The sequence below is a fragment of the Cydia fagiglandana genome, chromosome 22 (genome assembly GCF_963556715.1).
Source record: "Cydia fagiglandana chromosome 22, ilCydFagi1.1, whole genome shotgun sequence".
NCBI classification, from domain to species: Eukaryota; Metazoa; Arthropoda; class Insecta; order Lepidoptera; family Tortricidae; genus Cydia; species Cydia fagiglandana.
This window is the reverse complement of record NC_085953.1, coordinates 3,949,619-3,969,343: the sequence shown is the minus strand read 5'-3', so window position 1 is coordinate 3,969,343 and position 19,725 is coordinate 3,949,619. Positions and strand designations below refer to the sequence as shown.

The window sequence follows — 19,725 nt, the reverse complement described above, 5'->3', positions numbered from 1 at the left end:
ACAAAAAAACCATTTTTTATTGTGACTGACATATAAGTACCTAAACCTAACCTACTTCCAGATGACCTAGAAGGATGAAATTTGGAATCCAGCTCAGTTATTGTGTGAAAGCGTAGGAAAAAATCTAAAAATTAAAAAAAGTTATAAAATAGGGGGGGTCCCCATACAAAAAAAACCATTTTTTATTGTGACTGACATATAAGTACCTAAACCTAACCTACTTCCAGATGACCTAGAAGGATGAAATTTGGAATCCAGCTCGGTTATTGTGTGTAAGCGTAGGAAAAAATCTAAAAACAAAAAAAAGTTAATAAATAGGGGGGGTTCCCATACAAATTTCTTTTTTATTGTGACTGACATATAGTACCTAAACCTAACCTACTTCCAGATGACCTAGAAGGATGAAATTTGGAATCCAGCTCGGTAATTGTGTGTAAGCGTAGGAAAAAATCTAAAAATAAAAAAAGTTAAAAAATAGGGGGGGTCCCCATACAAAAAACCTGTAATACGCGCTAAACAACCGGCCCACGGTGTGTCGTTGGCGGCGCGCGGCACCACATAATTAATACAAAGAACAGAAGTAAAAAACATGCAGCGGAAACACAAGAAAAAACATTAAATCTCAATACCTGCCTAGTTTTCTTTACAAAAAGTATTGATATCCCATCAAAAACATAAATGTAAAAAAGGAGAGCCAAGTTCAATACAAAAATTATGCTTGGCTGTGGGGTTCGCCGCAAAAAGAATGGAGATTTAAATGAGTGCCAAGTTCTATGCAAAATCCAAATATGTATTTATAGGAACAAAATAACATTATAAACAAGTATTAAACTCTATTTCTTTGCTTTATTGGATACCTATAACAATTGCTGTTATTTAAAAAAAATGTGAGATCTTAAAGTAGGTTAGATTTGGCTTGGCCAGTTTTTATCAGAATTACAAAATATATATGTTGAATAACTTCATAAAATGATTGATGTAATGAAAACTGGCCAAGTCAAATCTAACCTGCTTTAAGATCTCGCATTTTTTTTAAATAACAGCTATTGTTATAGGTATCCAATAAAGCAAAGAAATAGAGTTTAATACTTGTTTATAATGTTATTTTGTTCCTATAAATACATATTTGGATTTTGCATAGAACTTGGCACTCATTTAAATCTCCATTCTTTTTGCGGCGAACCCCACAGCCAAGCATAATTTTTGTATTGAACTTGGCTCTCCTTTTTTACATTTATGTTTTTGATGGGATTATTATCTACAAAAGTTATTGTCAGCAAGACAAAAATACTATTTTAATCACAAATACCTACATTTGTAGTTGCATTTATGTATAGCATTTATTAGAAGCTTTCCATTTAGTATGTAATTTTGTGCAAAAATATTTAAAACTGCTATTAAATTAATCAAATTAAATGTTTTTTACTTAAACAAAAATATTAAATTATAATCGTCAGTATTTTAAAAGTAAATCTCCCTTATACCTTGACTTTAAACAAAGTGTTTTGCTTATAACCGACTGTACTGGGTTCATATAAATTAGTGGCATAACTAAAAAAGAAAGCTGTAACTGACTCCCTGGGAGTTAAAACTTGTTTTTTCACAATCCATAACCCCCGGGGGATTAATATAGGCCTTTTCGCCTAAGGACACCTGCATGTAAAAAGATCTTTTTCAATGTAATGAAAAAAACATAACATTCTATATATTCGCGATTCATGTCAACATCCCTATTCTTGTCGCATTTATTATATTAGTATGGATTTATAGACTTTAAAGAAAAGAGGATACTCCCATCTTAAAGGCCGCACTTGCAACCCTCTGGTGTTGGCGATATATCTGCTTGTTTGCCACCTGTATCATTAAAGAATCAGACGGACGCTGAAATATGTGGCGTTCCATGCTTCTAGGGTCCTTAAGCTCCATGTGCCCAAGGACCCTTCTACGATGGAATGCCACGTATTGATTTGCTAAATCGCGAAATAATTTCAGATGACCCTGAAGACGAGGTGCTGGTGCCCGAAACGAAGATACCCGAAGACCCCCCGACGCTGTCCTTGTTTTGCGAGGAGCCTGATGAATCTGTCGGAACGCCTAGTAAACCAGAAGCAGGTCAGTGACTGAGCTAAATGGGGTTGGCAACTCAAAGATTGGCATAGAAGGCGCCAGGTGTCCTCGAAGCGTTTTTAACCGATTCGGGGCTGATGACACGCCTGCCGTGTCATCAATGTTTTTTACGTGTGGCGTATGACACGGGAGGAGTGTCATATTCTATGGCGCATGGCATGGCTGCCGTGTCATGAAATGATAGTTCCGCGCCACTGCCAAAAGTTTTCGAAAATGGAACATGCAACGAATCGGTTGAGGATCGACAGATTTTGATGCGGTGTTTTTTTACGTGAAAACCACCATGTACCTACCAGTAAACAGTTTTTTTGGCAAGTTTTCACTATGACTTTGATGCATCAAGGCGGTTTATTTACAGGGGGTCTACCTCGAAACGCGAAATTTCGTTATCTGCCTGTCATTCGGTCGAATATGCAAGAGTGTTAGAGAGGCAGATAACGAAACTTCGATTTTCGTGTGTCACGGTAAACCCTCAGTTTGTACTATTAGCGCCCTCTATGCAGAGTTTTGTGTAATATTCCCTGTTACCTGCACATTTGAGATATGTATCAGTTCTTATTTGTGATTTTCTTTGTTGCAGCAGTTGTCCCCAAGGATGTCGTGTACCGGTGTGTGGATTGTGCCGTGGTCGTTGACGGGTGAGTATAATCCACGTAGAAACGGGTGTGTTCCCATTTGTCCCCGCCGTCATACATGAGGCGGGGAAAGAATAGATGGGAATGATTCCTATAGCTAAATGCACTTATTCTCCGAAGAATGCCCGACGGGCACAAATAGGAATACACCTATATAGTTCGAGTTGGAGATTCTCTCATTTCACTAATTACGGAGACTATTACGAAAAATATTTATTGGTTGAAAGGATTCTTTCTAGTTAGTCCGATCAAAACAGAAAAGAAATTAAAGGAACTTCTTAAATTTTATAGGCATACCTACTGCGTGCATACAATATAGCGACTGATTACACTAGGTACTAGTAGCGGCCATTTTCCTTAACTAACTGACAGGACGCCGACGCTCAAGACGCTGTGTGCTATATAAGGGTCATATACTTTTTCTTTAGTATATTTTTGAATTTAAAGTTCTGTATTTGTTATGTGTAGGTTCACGTTCTGGTGCGTGCAGTGCTTATGCGGAGTGATGTGCGGCGCGTGTGCGGCGATGTCACCACACGACATACATTACGTACTGCGCGCGCCAAAGGGCGCCACACTTGTAAGTATCATCATGTTTCTCGCATTATCCCGGCTTTTGTATTCTCATTTGTCCCCGCCTCACGTGACTGCCGCCATGATGTATTCCCGTTTGTCCCCGCCGGGAAGATGGCAATAGGCGCTACATACAAATCATTCCCATTCGTCCCCGCCTCATGAATGGTGGCGGTCAAATGGGGAAACTACTGCCATACATGAGGAGGGGACAATAAAATTAGAATTATTCATTTGAATGCAACTATTCCCATCTGTGCCCGGCGCGGTGGGGACAAATAAACATGCACCGTATCTCTATTCTTTTTTTCAACAGAGTCAAACGCAGCCGGTGTTATTAGTCATACGAGAACAGTTGCAGAAAGAAAACTTACTGACTCTCTATGGAACTGATGTTGATGGGTATGTTTTTCTACATTTTTTTTACGGACGAAGACAATTAGGTTTCACCAATGTATATGTTCGTCGGTAAGGTCCTTCTATGGGCCTTTGTTGTCTGTCAGATAAATTATTTTTGATTTGATAGTTCGAGTCTGAAACTCAGCTTTCTTTTACTGATGTTTAGGGCTATACATAGCATGAGTTGCGTTCTCGCGCGCGAGGCCATACTTGAAGTCGCGCTAGATGTATGGAGTCGCGCTAGTAGATGGAGTCGCGCGCGAAAACGTAACTAATGCTAAACCGAATCGTAAGATGGTAGCCAAAAATAAATTTATTATATTTCATTGAACTATTATTACTACGTAAAAACCGGCACAGAGAACCAGTATTTTGCGACATGAGTTGTTGCCCGCCGGCAGCACAATATGGAAGCGGGGTGTGAATCTCGCGACCCAAACGCGTAAACGCCTTGAATTATGCGACGTTTACGATGTTTTGGTCGCGTAGTTCACGCCCCGCTCCCCTCGCCTACAGGTTGAGATTGCGACAATTAAATACCCCATAATAAATAAGCCATACCTTCTCTACATGTAGTAATAACTCGATGTTACATTTGCAGTGTGAAAGTGGAAGTGAAACTGGAGCCGGAGGAGCCTTTATCTCCGCCCGCGCCCACTCTGCCGCCCGACTTGGAAGACCCGCTCGCCACAGAGTCCGATTCCGAGGCAGAGTCCCAACCCGAGTCCGTGGAGCCCCACTCCGAGGCTGTGCAGTTATGTATGGAACTCGAACACGAGAACGTCGAGTCCCATTCTGAGGCCGTGCACTCTGTCGAAGGCGTAGAGACCCAAACCGAGGCCGTTCAATTTTATGTTGAGGGCGCAGAGGAGGGTGTTGAGCCCCAGTCTGAGGCAGTTCAATTTTATCTCGATGGTGTAGAACCCCACATCGAGGACCCTCAACCCATACAAATCTCTCTCGAAGGCGTAGAACCCCAATCCGAAGCCGTGCAATTCTATCTCGATGGTGTAGAACCTCATCCCAAGGCCGTGCAGTTCTACCTCGAGGCCGTGGAGCGAGGCACTGATGCCGTGTTGCTTCAAGTCGAGAACACAGCGCCCGGCACTGAGATGGAGCTTCATCATGAGGCTGTGGGGCCCGACAATGAAGCCAGGGAGCTCCGACTCGACGCCGTAGTCGAAAAGGTAAGCTTACCACCGGCAATATGGTGCCTGCAATACGCCCCCGTCTGTTTTTTTATTTTTGAGATAATGATCTTAATTTAAAAACTTATATATCTAATAAGAAAATTAACCTTTAAGTTATTTTCATGTGTGCTTATTGCAGGCACCATAATTTAAGGAAGAGAAAGATTTACATGTCACGCGTTGCATGAGTTCTAGTCGCGACAGTTGCATGAGTTCTAGTAGTATATTAAGAAACCAGTGCAGTTTAATTTTACTAACTTTAGTACATTAGTCAGTGAGTTTCAAAAGGATTTAATTGTTTTTTTCCCATTTCATGTACAGCGTGTCAACAAGGAAACAGTCGATCATCACCATCCTTTCAAGCGTCCTCGGCTCATGGAAATCCGACCGGGCCACAAATTATACCCCACAACCAGCCCCAAAGTTAGTGATGTCCAACACCAAACTCTTAAAAGAATTCCACCGACCATAATATCACAAGCTGTCCTAAGACCTCCGAATACCATGCCTAGTAATCGCACAGGATCTCAAATTCTTCCAAAAATCCAATCTAGCGATCTCAGACAGTCAAAAACTCTTTCAAAGTCTTCACCCACCGAGCTTTTGATGCCACAAAATGTGCATAAAGGACCTAATATTCTCAAAAGGCTAAAAACAAAAGTCGAACTCGGAAAACCGACTCTCTTAAAGCAAGATAAGATTCAAAACATTGCAAAAGGTTCAACTCTTATAAGGACCCAACAAAGCAATCCCAGAGGGTCATTACTCCTAGTACCACAAAACATTGGCTTTTCTGAACTAAAAGTTACTTCAGGACCCAAACGCTACGAAACTGTGATCATAAATTCAGACGATGATGTAGAGTTTTTGGATGAAGAAGTATTGGATAGTGAAAACGAAGTTTATAGTAGCTTAAATGAAGAGAATCAGGATGAAAATAGAATCTTAGGCAAAGAATTAGATGGAGATATAGAAAGTGATTTAGGGAACGACGATTTGGAAAATAGAATAGATAGATTAGATAGAGAAAATCGGGATGACGATAGATCAGATGAAAGTGAAATAGATGATGCAGAATCAAAAGATTCTAGTAAAGACAAAGAAAGTGAAATAGACGACGACGATTTAGATGAAGATTTCAGAATAGATGAACAAGACCGAATAGACGAAGATTCCATGGATGAGACAGATAGCGTTGAAGGAGTTGTTAGGAGAACAAGACACGCAAGAAATACTGCGGGAAGTCAAAGAAAAATGGTTCGAACGCCATCAGAAGGTAAGTCTTGTTTTATTGAGCTCATATTTAGTTGTTTTTAACCCGCGATGCAAAGAGTCGCTGCGTAAAATTTTTTGTACATATTCCAAAATCTATTTTGAACTTTTATTGTATAACTAGGGGTTCCAATTTCAAATATAGACTAGGAATCCTCTAGACCGAGTTTAGAGCAATTATTTCATGCACCCGGTGATGCCAAAAATGCGGGAGTGAGTGAAGTCCCGTGCCGTGATTGGTCCGTTCAAAGACACGGACGTCACACAAAGACACTTTCGACTCGAACATGGAGTAAAACTACCGTATGCGTGGCAGAGTGGGTAGCGCGACTATGCTCAGGCTGGAGGATGTTTTGTCTGTGCTTCTGGGTCTCGGGAGGATAAGTTTGACGCCATTGTGTCTGGTGTAGCTCTTAAGAGCATGGCACACTGCATCCGATTCTACTGGATGTCGCTATGGGTGGTATTCTACCTGTCCAATTATTTGTCCAATGTGTATTTGCGTCTCATATTTTGCTTAGTAAGAGTGAGACGCAACGCAATGCACATGGACCAAGAAATAGGACAGATGGAATACCAACCTATAATACATAGCCCATATTTTGCAGCCTATTTATGTATAACGAACCTTATCAATACTTCGAAGCATGCTTGAGGAAAATAATGATACTAAAGTATGCAGGAAAATGTCGTACTTTAACCCGCCTGTTCCTATGTGTAATTATCTATCGCACGCGCACAATTATATTACCACTGTGCGAGCGGGACACCAATATAATTACGCGCGCGCAATAGAGATAGGAAGTAGCGGGTTAGTGTACGAAATTCTCCGTGATTAGCGCCCTTACTTTATAGGGTTTTTGGGTAGCCTGGCCGCAGACGTTCGGAATTTTCCGAACGGAATGACATGTGCAAGAGAGACAGCAGGCAGCTATGCATTTGTAGAGCGACGCCCCGTTCCCACCGGTCATTCCGTACAGAAACCGAATGAAAATTCCAAACGTCTGCGGCCAGGCTTAACCTTTTCGACGCCGTGTCAAACAAAAGCTGTCACGCGGACGCCACGTCACCGAAGCGTCAGAACTGAAATTGAACTTTATGCATATGCACGTAGGTCTATGTTGCTCTGTGGTCTGTGACCGATTAAGGGGCCTTCCACGCTTACATAACGCAATTCTTCTAATACTTCTGGAAATGCTGAGTAAGCGATATTGGGTCAGGTAATATTTCATGACTTGGTTAACAAATTGGCAGTATATTCTCGAGATTCACGTATTTTATTGAGGTAGCTGCCATACAAGGCAAAAGCGTTGTGTAAGCGACAGTCTCGTGGAATGCCCCTTAAACAGTCTGGCGTTGAACCTGCGGTGCGGATATAGCAGTCATTGGCGTCCAAAAGGTTAACGAAATCTATTGTTTGTTCCAGCCGTGGTGCAGCTGCAGCGTCTTACCTCACTAGATATAAGAAACTGGACGGCCCGCAGTAAATCCCGAAGAAAAGACTGAAATAAACTACAACCTATTTTTTACACGCTTTTATTTTTATTTGCCCTGTTTGTAGCTCAAATCTTGGAAGCTAAATTTGACTCGCTTCCCGATTTCCGATTGAGCTGAAATTTGATATACATATACAGGTTGGCAAAAAATAAGTACATTCCCGGTAGAGCGGTTTCGCACTACGTCCGATCCGGACCCGTGAAAATATTGTCCGTAATAACCGTAGAACTTTTCTATGGTAAGGATCGGATTCGGATCGGACGTAGTGCGAAACCGCTCTTACCAGGGAGGTTTGGGATTATACTGAGCAACTTTTACTATGGGACCAACACAGGAATCGCGAAAAAAAAATTTGGCTGTGTCATAGATTTTGGATGGTCCATTTTATAATGGGAGGGTAAATTTTTTTTTCGCAATTTCGGGGTTGGTCCTATAGTAAAAGTGGCTCTGTATAATTCTAAAACCTTCCTGGCAACAGGAATGCACTTATTTTTTGGCCATAAATCCGATGCAATATCATGAGGATATAGAGCTGATCTGATGATGGAGCCAGGAGGTGACTATGGGAACTCTTGATATAACAACACAAATGAACTGTTTGGGGTTGTTAGAATTGTCTCGTTGAGTATTAGTTGCCTGTGGAAAGAATAGTACCGTTAGCCACCGTAGTTTATAGTTCGTTTTTTTAGCATTTATAGCCTGACAACGGTTTATTTAACCCTGAGATAGTGTCGCTGCAAACAGCTTACGTATGGTAATAATGTGCGTACTTCATGTATAGTTGGGGTAGTGGGCATTGGCTTCATGTTGATACTCGTAAATGTCAGAAACATTGCTTACAGAGAATTCGGTTCTTTCAATTTACCTATTCGTCAAAATCTGATTCTAATTATTCAATATTTATATATTCTTCGTTTTTTGACTCTGACGAAGTCTGATTTTCATCAGATGTTGTGTCGCTTTCAGGACCACTAACCTCGATTATAAAACGTTCAGTCTCCAATTCGATTATAGGACCTTTATTCCTATAATCATCTTCAATTTTTTTTTACATGGTCACAGCAATTGCTCCAATTTTCTTGAGTTACTTCCTACACGATACGATAACCAGTTCAATACAACCGCACTATAAAACGTCAATACCGGTCATGTCAATAACCAACTTTAAAACATTGTTTATTGGAATGCTATGTAATCCTTCGTCTTTTTGAAGCTGTAAGTATTTGATTGCATTCACTACAATTTTTTTCACATCTTTGGAATATTTTTTTGTCATTTTTGTAATAAAACTGTTTATATTTGAATATATTCGTAGATATTTTCTATTTGTTTACATCGGTGACATTCGATGACATCCAACGTTCGTTGTCAAAGAGTACTTGTTGCCAGTAAAAGAAATTAGTACCATTGAAAATCCGCAAAATGGCGAGGGTCAAATAAACTGTTGTCAGGCTTTAGAAAGAACTTGTAAGAAGATAAGCGATCTTGACATGTCTTTTAATTAAAAAAAGCGTTTTTAAAAATCATTAACTATTACTTATGAAAGCAGAAGAATATAAAAGATCGTATTAACCCTTTGACCGCCGTTGTCCGGTATACAAGACAACGAGAAAACGATACGCTGGCGCCGTCGTCTTGTATACAAGACACAAATTCAACCACTCCGTTAATGTGAAAATAATAACAATTGCAAATTCTTTTACACTCTTGTTCATATTTTAGGTCTTTGTTTTTTCATTTATTTGCATTTTAAAAAAATATGTAAATCCATTCTTTTATAATAAGGCATTTAAAAAAATTGCTCCAAATTTCAACGTTTTTTATGTCCCTCGACGCCGTTGTCTTGTATACAAGACAGCTAGGGATGGGAATGTTAACTCGATATGGGAATATTCAAAGTAAAATAAAGTCAGAAATATGTTTTTATTTAAGTATTTGAAACCTTGTTAATCGCCAATTGTTGGTAAAGAGTAGGTAATTACTTACTAGAATACGTGAAACGAGAGACAGATGGGCATAATAACTATATGTAAAGTTCAGGCAGCTTCTTTAGCTGTTAAAACTAGGGTCAGACAAGTAAATTTCCCCTTGTGGATTGTTGACTAATTGCAGAAAAGATAAATAAAAAAATAAAATAAATAATTGATTTTATTTTGAGCTGATAGCGTCGTAGTGGGAAGGGATAAACCTCAGCGACCGCTTCGTATAAGACTAGTACAGATGGACATACCTATTTATCAGACTTTAGTTTTTTGTTAAAAGTAAGTACCTATCTAACATTGACATCAATGTGTTATTTTTTTGTAACAATTCGTCGTTAATTTGGTAAGATTTTAGTATATTAATGTAAACCAAACTGAAATTATAATGAATGATTCTAATTCCGGAATAATTTCTTCACTCATTGAAAATTCAACCCACGTGTAATTTTCACCAAAACAGTTCCGGTATATTTACGTTATCGACACATGATGCGCGGCTTTAACGTTACGCTAATAAAGTTTACGTACCGACAAGCGCTTACGCCGTTGACCTAGAGGCTATTATTACTTAATCCGCGCGGAAACAGTCCTTGTAGGTCTGCACTGCGGGCAGTCCATGCGCGCCGTTGTCTTGTATAAAAGACTTCTCGTACAGCCTAGTGCGGCGATATTACGTCTTGAATCGACATTGTTTAGTGGTTGTTTTTGATTATAAATCCCTATGTTTTAAACATTTTCGGGTGTAAAACATATGTTTAATTTTGGCAATTTGGAAATAAATTAAAGCTGGATAAGAACAAAGCTAAATTGAAAAGATTTTTAGTTTTTTACCATAAATTGTAAATATCGATAACACTATTTGCAATCCCTAAACTTTTTATTAGTTGTTTACTTAAAATTTGCTCTGGCGTGTGAGTGAGCGTCTTTGCGGACTAGGTCCGGCGGCCAAAAGGTTAAATTCATTGTTGTTACATATTTGCCGTAACTTATTTTTAAAATGTGTTTTTCAATTCAAAAATACACATCAAGATTGTTTACCTTATTTCTAATGCTTAAAAAAACGAACTATAGATAAGGGCCACTCCACACTAGGGGCTCCCGAGCGTCGGCGTTTTTATTCTGAAAACTATAAGGACAAGTATTCATAAATTTATTCTTGGTTTAATTGTTAGATAGGTACAGATGTAGTGCATGACCTGTGTTTGGGGTTGTTAGAATTGTCTCGTTGACTAATTGCCTGTGGAAAGAAAAGTACTGTTAGCGATAAGGGCCACCTCACACTAGCGGCTCCCGAGGGTGGCGTTTTCATTCTGAAAATTATAAGGACAAGTATTAATAAATTATTTCTTGGTTTTAATTGTTATATAGGTAGGTACAGATGTAGTGCATAATTGTTTTCCTTCGTATTTTATCGGAAACGTTCGTATTTGTCATGCCACTTCAGTCAACCTTAGTACTTTTTGTACCGAGACTGACTGAAATAGGAAGACACGTTCGTGCGTTTCCGTGAAAATACGAACGAAAATCACTATGCACTAGATATGAGCGCCGCGCCGGCGCGCCGCCGCCGACACTAGGCTATCGGCGTGGCATCGGCGTGACCTTGTTAGATAATACTACTTTCAGAATCAGATAATATATATTTTATCTAGTTTAAATCGTTAACGGGCCAGTCTTAATAGCTTATAGACATTCAAAAGGTATTTTAGGTCCATATAATTCAAAAATATCGATGGAAAATTCAAACTTTTTTGTTTGGTAACCGCGCTACTAATGTTAGGGCAACGAAATGACTAATTTTGCCAGCTGGCTAGCTCATCCGTCATTCACCGCTAATTTAACCATTGCAAGCATGGTTGAATGTGTTTAAAAGCTGTAAAGGGGGGTTCATTTCAGATATTAAGTGCTTTCACGCCCAAAGGTGGCCATTGGGCGCTATATGAACCTCCAAGTTTTCGGCCCTATTTGGAGCCTAAATGTTGGTTCTTCTCCGATCTTAGCTCCAGGTCTTTAACACTATGGCCTCGGTCTTTATCGGCCTCGGTCTTTATCGGCCTTCGAACTTACTTACACTGGACTAATAGTTCAATTCCAAGCACTGCTCTCTTGCAGCTTGGCCTTCGGCCTCGCACAGAAGCGCGCCGTAGTCGGCGCTCCGCGCATTCGGCCGTCAGCCAAGCTCACGCTTGGTGTTTGATTCTAAGCTGTAAGCTTACCTGCAGCTCAGCATCTGGCCTCGCATGGGAAGGTGCCGGAATCAGGTCTTCGGTGTTAGGTGGATCTCGGCCTTGGGCCTCACTTTTTGACATAATTCGGTTTGTTGGGTCGATATTGGTTAATGATGGAGCTTAATTTCCTCACTCCGGCTCTTTGGACTGTCGACCAGACGTTGCCCTGATACAGTCAATCCGCTACTTTTTAGTTAGCACAAAAGATAAGGGCCACGCAAAGATCTTCCGGCCAGGACCTCGCCAAGGTTAAAACTGCCTCTGATGCTGCGCGATATCGTTTATACTATATAAAAAAAAATCGTCCCTTTATTCAATACATTTTGCTTGAAATTGAAAAATGCACTTATTTTATCACTTTCTTACAGCAAAAACATGTATTTTCGGTAAAATTTTGGTTTGAATTATTTTTTTCATTAATCAAAGGTGTTTCAAGGCCACGCCGCCGATTCGCCGCCGCCGCCGACCGATTTTGACCGGCGCGCCGCCGCCGGCTAAATGCCTATCGGCGCTCATATCTACTATGCACTACATCTGTAGTAGGTATAATACTGACCTTACTGTCTCATAAAATAGGAATAAACTTTACAAAGTCGCATTTAAGTAAAAAGGTAAAAATAAAAACTATACTTACCAGCATTAATTTTTAGACTTGAGAATGCCAGTTCCAGAAACTAGTGATTTTTTTTTCATCTCTTTTTTTCATGAATGATAAATGCTTTTTGTAACTTGTACCGGCGAAATTATATTGCCTGAAAGGCTTGCAGTAAGTTTATCTCACTTAAAAATGTGTAAAATTACGGTAATTTATTTATATCTGTAAACTGCTAAATGCAATTTGTTGTGATTCAACACATTGAGTCACTTTCCTCTACATAGCGGAAAAATGCTGGGATCGGCTACGAGCATGACGCTAACGTTCGGCAGTGAATTTGTTAAATTCGTGTAAATACACTATATAATAGTGGCATAAAAACAAATTAATACTTACAATAGCGGAGATTGGTCGTACTCCCAGCTGCAGGATGTTGAAGTGACAACTTGACCTGAAATATTATTTATTATACACGGTGTAACATGAGTAAACCGAATAATTTTAACAGCGTATTCCTGATCCTTTTTAGTGACAAAAATGTCCTATAAACTTTTTTGAAATTCGCCTAGTTTCAGAGATATTATTAATTAAAAAATAACAAGTTTTTATTGTTACATAGTGTAAAAGGCCTTTTTGATGGTGATGTTGCTGCTATGGGACGTGGTCTAAATATCCTTATTGATAGATGTCAAAAAGTGACAAGTAACACTTTGCAAAAAGTAGGTTCTACGAAAAAAAAATGTAAAAATTAATTTTAAGTGACAAGTTTACCAATAACATTTATTTTTTATGTACAAATACATTAAAAAAATTGAAAAAACAAAACAAAAAAAATTTTTTTTTTGGCGAAATTGACCTGAACTCATATTACATTTTTTACTTGTTTTGACCTCAGAAATGCGTGGTTAAAATTATTCGGTTTCCTCATGTTACACCGTGTAGATTAATATTGATTGTGATGTGATGTGATGAATAATACCGTAATAATGGTTGGTTACATTGCTTCTCAAAAACCGTTGACACACAGATGCAGTACAGCATGTACAGTCAGCAGCAGAAGTTGCTAAGCGGGCAAGGTGTTCAAAAATACCTTGACACCACTCATTCTCTTAACAATAAAGTCACGTCAAGATAATTTTAAACATCTGGCCCTCTTAGCAACTTCTGCTGCTGACTGTACATATGACAGAAAGACAATGCGTAATGATTATTAGACATGGCATGTAGGTAGTACTATTAGTTATTCTGTGGCATGTACTAGGTATATGGTGAGTCAAGTAAGTTGTGGTTACAGTGGCGTAGCTAGGCGTGGGCGAAGTGGGTCGTCGCCCACGGCCTCGCGCGCCAAGGGAGGCCTTGCGCGAGGCCCTTTAGGGCACTGCGAAAGAAAAGGGCCTTGCTGATGTGATTTCGCCCACGGCTAGATTAGTTCACGTTACGCTGGCGTGGCCACTGATTTCATAAAAATGGTTAGGTGTCATAAATGCTAACCATTTTTATTTTAACTATTACAGGTAAAGTAAATCATTCTGAAAAAGTGGGTTCACATAGAACTAGCCGATTGGATTACTGCACCAAGCAGAGAGCTGCTGACAGAGGTCTGTGTAGACATGCCTCAGGAAAAGTAAACACACTATATAGCAGCTCAAGGCTGCATTGCCTCGAGCGAGGCATGTTTCACTGACCAAGCTACTTGCTGCAATTTCCTGGTGAGGCCGCTTGTTCTGTGTGGACCTATTCAAAATTATTCATTTTACTTTTTTACTTTTGTTTTCTTACCTGTTGTACTACTGAATCTACTGATATTTTGGCCTTCAATGACTGCAATATATTGGCTACATATTCCTTCGTTCCCGGTACTGCATGTTTGGAGAGGCGTTTCTTGGCATTGTCAATATACATATCATCTCGAAAATGTTTGCTACAGAGCACTCTGTGCTTATAATAGAGTGCCGTCAGAGTCTTTATGCTAGACCAGTCTTCATCCGGCCAGCAATATGTAGCCCACACCATTGCCCTATAAAAAAAATAGAAACACTATTGGCAAGCTGTGTACAAAAGTTGGCATTTTTAGAATGGCGCATGTTACTAAAAAATCCAATAAAAAAAAAAACAAAAAAAAAAGGTTTATTCAAGTAGGCATATTACAGTCAACGGTAAAAATATATTGTACAAATCATTACAAAAATATGTCCCATAACTCTTATGTCAGTGAATTAAGCACTATGGGACATATTTTTGAGTAAGTTGTCTACACCCATATTTTTACCGTTTACTGTACAATGCGCTTATGAACGTCAAATAAACCTAAACCGGCTCCAACCGTACACCTCTGCCCCGAGAAGATTTAAATGTTTACATAGATCTACTTAATACCTATATTAGTTTACTTCATATGTTAGTTACATACAAAATACGCCTTTATTTAATAGTCATTACTACATTTTATGGTATCTAACAATAGTTGGTTAAGATAAAGTTGGTAGGTATTCATACAATAATTGTCGACCCCAAGGACCACTATCACGTTAGTCCAACTCAGATGTTTTAATGTATGCATTAAGAAGGAGTTGGCCAAGCGCCTTATAGACGCAACGGGTGACCGGAAGGCTGGAGCTTACCTCGCCCAACGCATCGGCGTTGCCGTACAGCGAGGTAACGCCGCCAGCCTTCTGGGCACCCTACCGGAGGGCACGGACCTGGGGCCAATTTTTTATTTGTCGGTTTTTTTTTTTACTTTTTAGGTAGTTTTAGTTAATTAGTTTAATTCTTTTTTTTTCTGTCTTTATTATTTTGCTTATATTTAAGTTTAGTTTTATGTTTAGATTGTGTAAGTATTAAGAAGTGGTTTTCTTACCTTAAAATATTATTTGTTCCCGGGAGAGGGAATCGGTGTGTAGTGATTGTATTGTCTTGATTACGTGATGTTCCGCATTTAACACACTTGCGGGAACTATTGTGGTAGTCCATGGCGAGCTTTATTTGTAAAAACTGTACAGGTACAATATTTTAAACAATGTACAGTCACCTGCAATAATATGTTACACGACAAAGGCCGCAAAAACATCTGATACGATCTTATTTGTAGAGCCATAAGCGCGTGTCACATATTTTTGCGGTCTTCGAAGAGTAACATACTATTGCTGGTGACTGTACCGAAAAAGTAATTGAATGGTGGAGAAATTACAGAAAATATTACATTGACAAAATTGCATACGTTCATCATACGTTGCATACAAATACAAACTGTCAGTGTCAATGTCAAAGCTGTCAAACTTCAAGTTTTTTTTATTAAGGACAATCTAGACGGGAACAATTTTTCCCCAATCTGATTAAATTGTCTGATCAAATCAAGTAATGGTGTGCACACTACCCGATTTGATATTTTGCAAAGGGGCTGACCATAGACCTAGAATCCGCAATTCTATGCGGCTGACAGACGACGGACAGACAGACTTTGCAGGTGTAGAGATCAGAAACACACGTCTTGGAAAATAAGTACCTATAGATGGTCAAGCAAATCTTGTCAGTAGAAAAAGGCGCGAAATTCAAATTTTCTATGGGACTATATCCTTTCGCGCCTACGTTTTTCAAATTTGCCGCCTTTTTCTACTGACAAGATCTGCTTGACGCAGTATATATCAGATTGATTTCTTTCCTTGGATCGGAAGCATAGAATAAATAATAGTACTAGGTACAGACGACTCACTCTCTAACAAAACGCGTCTGTTACGATCAACACAGATATGGCCGCTAGGTGGCGATAGCGCCACGCGCAGCTTATGACTTTCCCCAAAATTGGGTTGGAACGGATGTACTTTTAGCTAACTAGCAAAGCGACGAAATCGCGGAGTGAGCCACGCCTGTCGGAAGGGCACATGACCACAGAATAAATAATACTACTAAGTACAGAAGACTCACTCTCTAACAAAACGCATCTGTAATATGCGTCTCCTGAGTCCAGAGGGACTGAGGGAAAACTGAAATTCGCAAATTGCTGGGATCTTTCTCTTTTAGTCCAATGAAGGTATAATTAGAGTGAGAGAAATATGCTCGCAATTTGGGAACTTTGATTTCCGCGGTTATAGCCCTGATAGGGGACGAGTTATAGATGCGGATATTCAGCTATGAATTTGTAGAGCGACGTCCCGTTCCTGCCTGTCATTCCGTACGGACACCGAATGAAAATTCCGAACGTGCGGCCAGGCTTAACCTTTTCGACGCCGTGTCAAACACAAAAGCTGTCACGCGGACGCCACGTCACCAAGTGTCAAAACTGAAATTGAACTTTATGCATATGCACGTAGGTCTATGTTGCTCTGTGGTCTGTGGCCGATTAATTAGTCTTTGGCGTTGAACCTGCGGTGCGGATATAGCTGTCATTGGCGTCCAAAAGGTTAATGAAATCTATTGTTTGTTCCAGCCGTGGTGCAGCTGCAGCGTCTTACCTCACTAGATATAAGAAACTGGACGGCCCGCAGTAAATCCCGAAGAAAAGACTGAAATAAACGGACATTAAAAAAAAAATTATCAAGTTTTTGTTTTAACTTGCCCTGTTAGTATGCTAGTGTAGGTCAAATCTTGGAAGCTATATTTGACCCACTTCCCGATTGAGCTGAAATTTTGGTATCGTCTTGGGTCGTCCCATTAGTTTTTCGTCAAGTTCTTAAATTAGTCCTATTCTGCTTTCGTCACTCACTACATTGAAAGCCACCGACGATTGTGATGAATGTCGAATGAGTGACGAAAGCAGAATAGGACTAATTTAAGAACTTGACGAAAAACGAATGGGACGACCCAAGACGATACCTTTATTTTAACTTGCCCTGTTAGTATGCTAGTGCAGGTCAAATGTAGGAAGACTTGAATAAAATGTAGCTAAATTTGACCCACTTCCTGATTGAGCTGAAATTTAATGAAATTTTGTATACAGTTAAATGAATTCTATTCAAAGTATACACAGAATTAATTAGTATAAGGATCAATAACTGGCCAGCCTTCAATAACTAGCCACCTTATACGAAAATGAATTCTGTTTATAGGTGAATAAAATTAATTTTTAGTTTAGGGTGGCCAGTTACTGGGGAATTACCCCATATGTAAATCGGATGATAATGCAATATCATGAGGACATGGAGCTGATCTGATGATGGAGCCAGAAGGTGGCCATGGGAACTTTGATAAAACAACCTGATAAGGCCTCCCGAGTGCGCCGGGACGACGGGGGAGAACTCGTGCACACTAGTCACTATTCACTGATCCCTTGTGATAGAGTACATGCAGCGGCATGCCGCGGCATCCCCAGACCTGCGCCGAAGTGATCCTCGTGTCGTGTCGTTGCGAGTCCTCCTCGGTGATCTGCGCTGCGCTCCGGCGGTTTGCGATGGTCTAACGTAAGTAATGAATGGCGCCTTTAGTGTTACTATTGCTGGGAACTGCTAAAATTATAAATAAAGATAAGCAAATTTTCATACAAACTTCAGTGACTTAGGGCCGATACAGACGGACTACAACCCGACTGCAACTATGGGAACTGCACACAAATTAATTGTTTGGGGTTGTTAGAATTGTCTCGTTGAGTATTAGTTGCCTGTGGAAAGAAAAGTACAGTTAGCCACCGTAGTTTAGATAAGGGCCACTCCACACTAGGGGCTCCCGAGCGTCGGCGTTTTTATTCTGAAAATTATAAGGACAAGTATTAATAAATTATTTCTTGGTTTAAATTGTTAGGTACAAATGTAGCGCATGATTATTTTCCATCGTATTTTATCGGAAACGTTCGTATTTGTCATGCCACTTCAGTCAACCTTATTACTTTTTGTACCGACTGATTGAAATAGCAAGACACGTTCGTGCGTTTCCGTGAAAATACGAAGGAAAATAATTATGCACTTCATCTGTAGTAGGTATGATAAAACTGTCTCATAATATAAGAATAAACTTTACAAAGTAAAAGTCGCATTTATATTCAGATATATTTGATAGGAAAGTAAAAATGTGAAAATAAAAACTACTTACCAGCATTATTTTTAGACTTGAGAATGCCAGTTCCAGAAACTTATGATTTTTTTAGATTATCTCTTTTTTTCACAAATAATAAATGCTTTTGTAACTTGTACCGGCGAAATTACATTGCTTGAAAGGCTTGCAGTAAGTTTATAAATAAAATAGTATATCATTTAAAACTTTCTAAAATCACGGTAAATTTTATACATCTGTAAACTGCTAAATGCAATTTGTTGTGATTCAACACATTGAGTCGCTTTCCTCTACATAGCGGAAAAATGCTGGGATCGGCTACGAGCATAATGCTAACGTTGGCAGTGAATGTGTTAAATCTGTGTAAATCAGTGTTGGCATCAATCTGAACTAAATCAATCCGGATTGATCAATCGAATTGACGCGTCAATCCGAATTGATCAATCCGGATTGATCAATTCGAATTGAATCAATTCTGATTGACGCGGCAATCCGATTGAATCAATTTGAATTAACGCATCAATCCTCAATTCGGATTAAATCAATTCTCAATCTAGATTAACCATAGTCCCTAAGATTACTTTTCAAAGGTGTAAGTTTTTGGGACTTACTTACTGGACTTAAATTCGATATCTGAGGTTCCCAGAGGTTCGAAAACATGTTCCTGATGTCAGTATTGACTGATGTCCCTTTTTGGGACATTTTTCGAAATTGGCCGATTAAGTTCATATTCGTAATCGATGTCGACCATAGGTCCCTAAAAGTTTTTGGGACTTACTTACTGGACTTAAATTCGATATCTGAGGTTCCCAGAGGTTCGAAAACATGTTCCTGATGTCAGTATTGACTGACGACCTATAATTTTATTATTACAGGACCGGGAGTACTTATTTTATTTATTTTATATATTATTTATTTAATGTATCTTATTTATTTTATTTACTTGATTTACTTGATTTTTTTTATTCATTTTATTTTATTTATTTTATTTATTTTATTTATTTTATTTATTTTATTTATTTTATTTAATTTATTTATTTTATTTATTTTATTTATTTTATTTATTTTATTTATTTTATTTATTTTATTTATTTTATTTATTTTATTTATTTTATTTATTTTATTTATTTTATTTATTTTATTTATTTTATTTATTTTATTTATTTTATTTATTTTATTTATTTTATTTATTTTATTTATTTTATTTATTTTATTTATTTTATTTATTTTATTTATTTTATTTATTTT

The 19,725-nt window shown here is 38.8% G+C and overlaps 2 protein-coding genes across 7 annotated transcripts in view; one reads left to right on the top strand and one right to left on the bottom strand.

The window, feature by feature from the left end:
- LOC134675616 (uncharacterized) overlaps window positions 1–7,734 on the top strand; it is a 32,252-nt gene extending 24,518 nt beyond the window's left edge. For 4 of the 5 annotated variants that reach the window (XM_063533938.1, XM_063533943.1, XM_063533942.1 and 1 more), the window contains 7 exons: window positions 1,993–2,112; window positions 2,708–2,765; window positions 3,231–3,342; window positions 3,652–3,737; window positions 4,336–4,921; window positions 5,246–6,200; window positions 7,623–7,734. In XM_063533938.1, the coding sequence (XP_063390008.1) occupies window positions 1,993–2,112; window positions 2,708–2,765; window positions 3,231–3,342; window positions 3,652–3,737; window positions 4,336–4,921; window positions 5,246–6,200; window positions 7,623–7,702 (1,997 nt within the window). In that variant the 3' untranslated portion in view covers window positions 7,703–7,734. The remainder of the gene's footprint in view (window positions 1–1,992; window positions 2,113–2,707; window positions 2,766–3,230; window positions 3,343–3,651; window positions 3,738–4,335; window positions 4,922–5,245; window positions 6,201–7,622) is intronic. The other variant, XM_063533939.1, reaches the window with a different exon arrangement.
- Window positions 7,735–10,884: 3,150 nt separating this feature from the next.
- LOC134675541 (uncharacterized) lies at window positions 10,885–17,210 on the bottom strand. 2 transcript variants are annotated; one of them, XM_063533804.1, is made up of 5 exons: window positions 15,637–17,210; window positions 15,356–15,489; window positions 14,278–14,515; window positions 12,895–12,949; window positions 10,885–10,912 (listed from the first exon to the last, which is right to left on the bottom strand). In XM_063533804.1, the coding sequence occupies exons 2-5, from the start codon at window positions 15,466–15,468 to the stop codon at window positions 10,905–10,907; spliced, it is 414 nt and encodes a 137-aa protein (XP_063389874.1). In that variant the 5' UTR covers window positions 15,469–15,489; window positions 15,637–17,210; the 3' UTR covers window positions 10,885–10,904. The 2 variants fall into 2 exon arrangements, with proteins under 2 accessions (XP_063389874.1, XP_063389873.1); XM_063533803.1 differs by lacking the exons at window positions 10,885–10,912; window positions 15,637–17,210 and having other exon boundaries at window positions 12,428–12,949; window positions 15,356–15,615.
- Between the last annotated feature and the right edge of the window lie 2,515 nt (window positions 17,211–19,725).

Coding starts and splice junctions, on each gene's coding strand:
- LOC134675541 (XM_063533803.1), bottom strand. CDS start 15,468: ATGGACTACCACAATAGTTCCCGCAAGTGTGTTAAATGCGGAACATCA. Junction 14,516..15,355: donor GGAACAAATAATATTTTAAG/GTAAGAAAACCA, acceptor TTTTTTTTATAG/GGCAATGGTGTGGGCTACAT. Junction 12,950..14,277: donor TAGATTCAGTAGTACAACAG/GTAAGAAAACAA, acceptor ATAATATTTCAG/GTCAAGTTGTCACTTCAACA.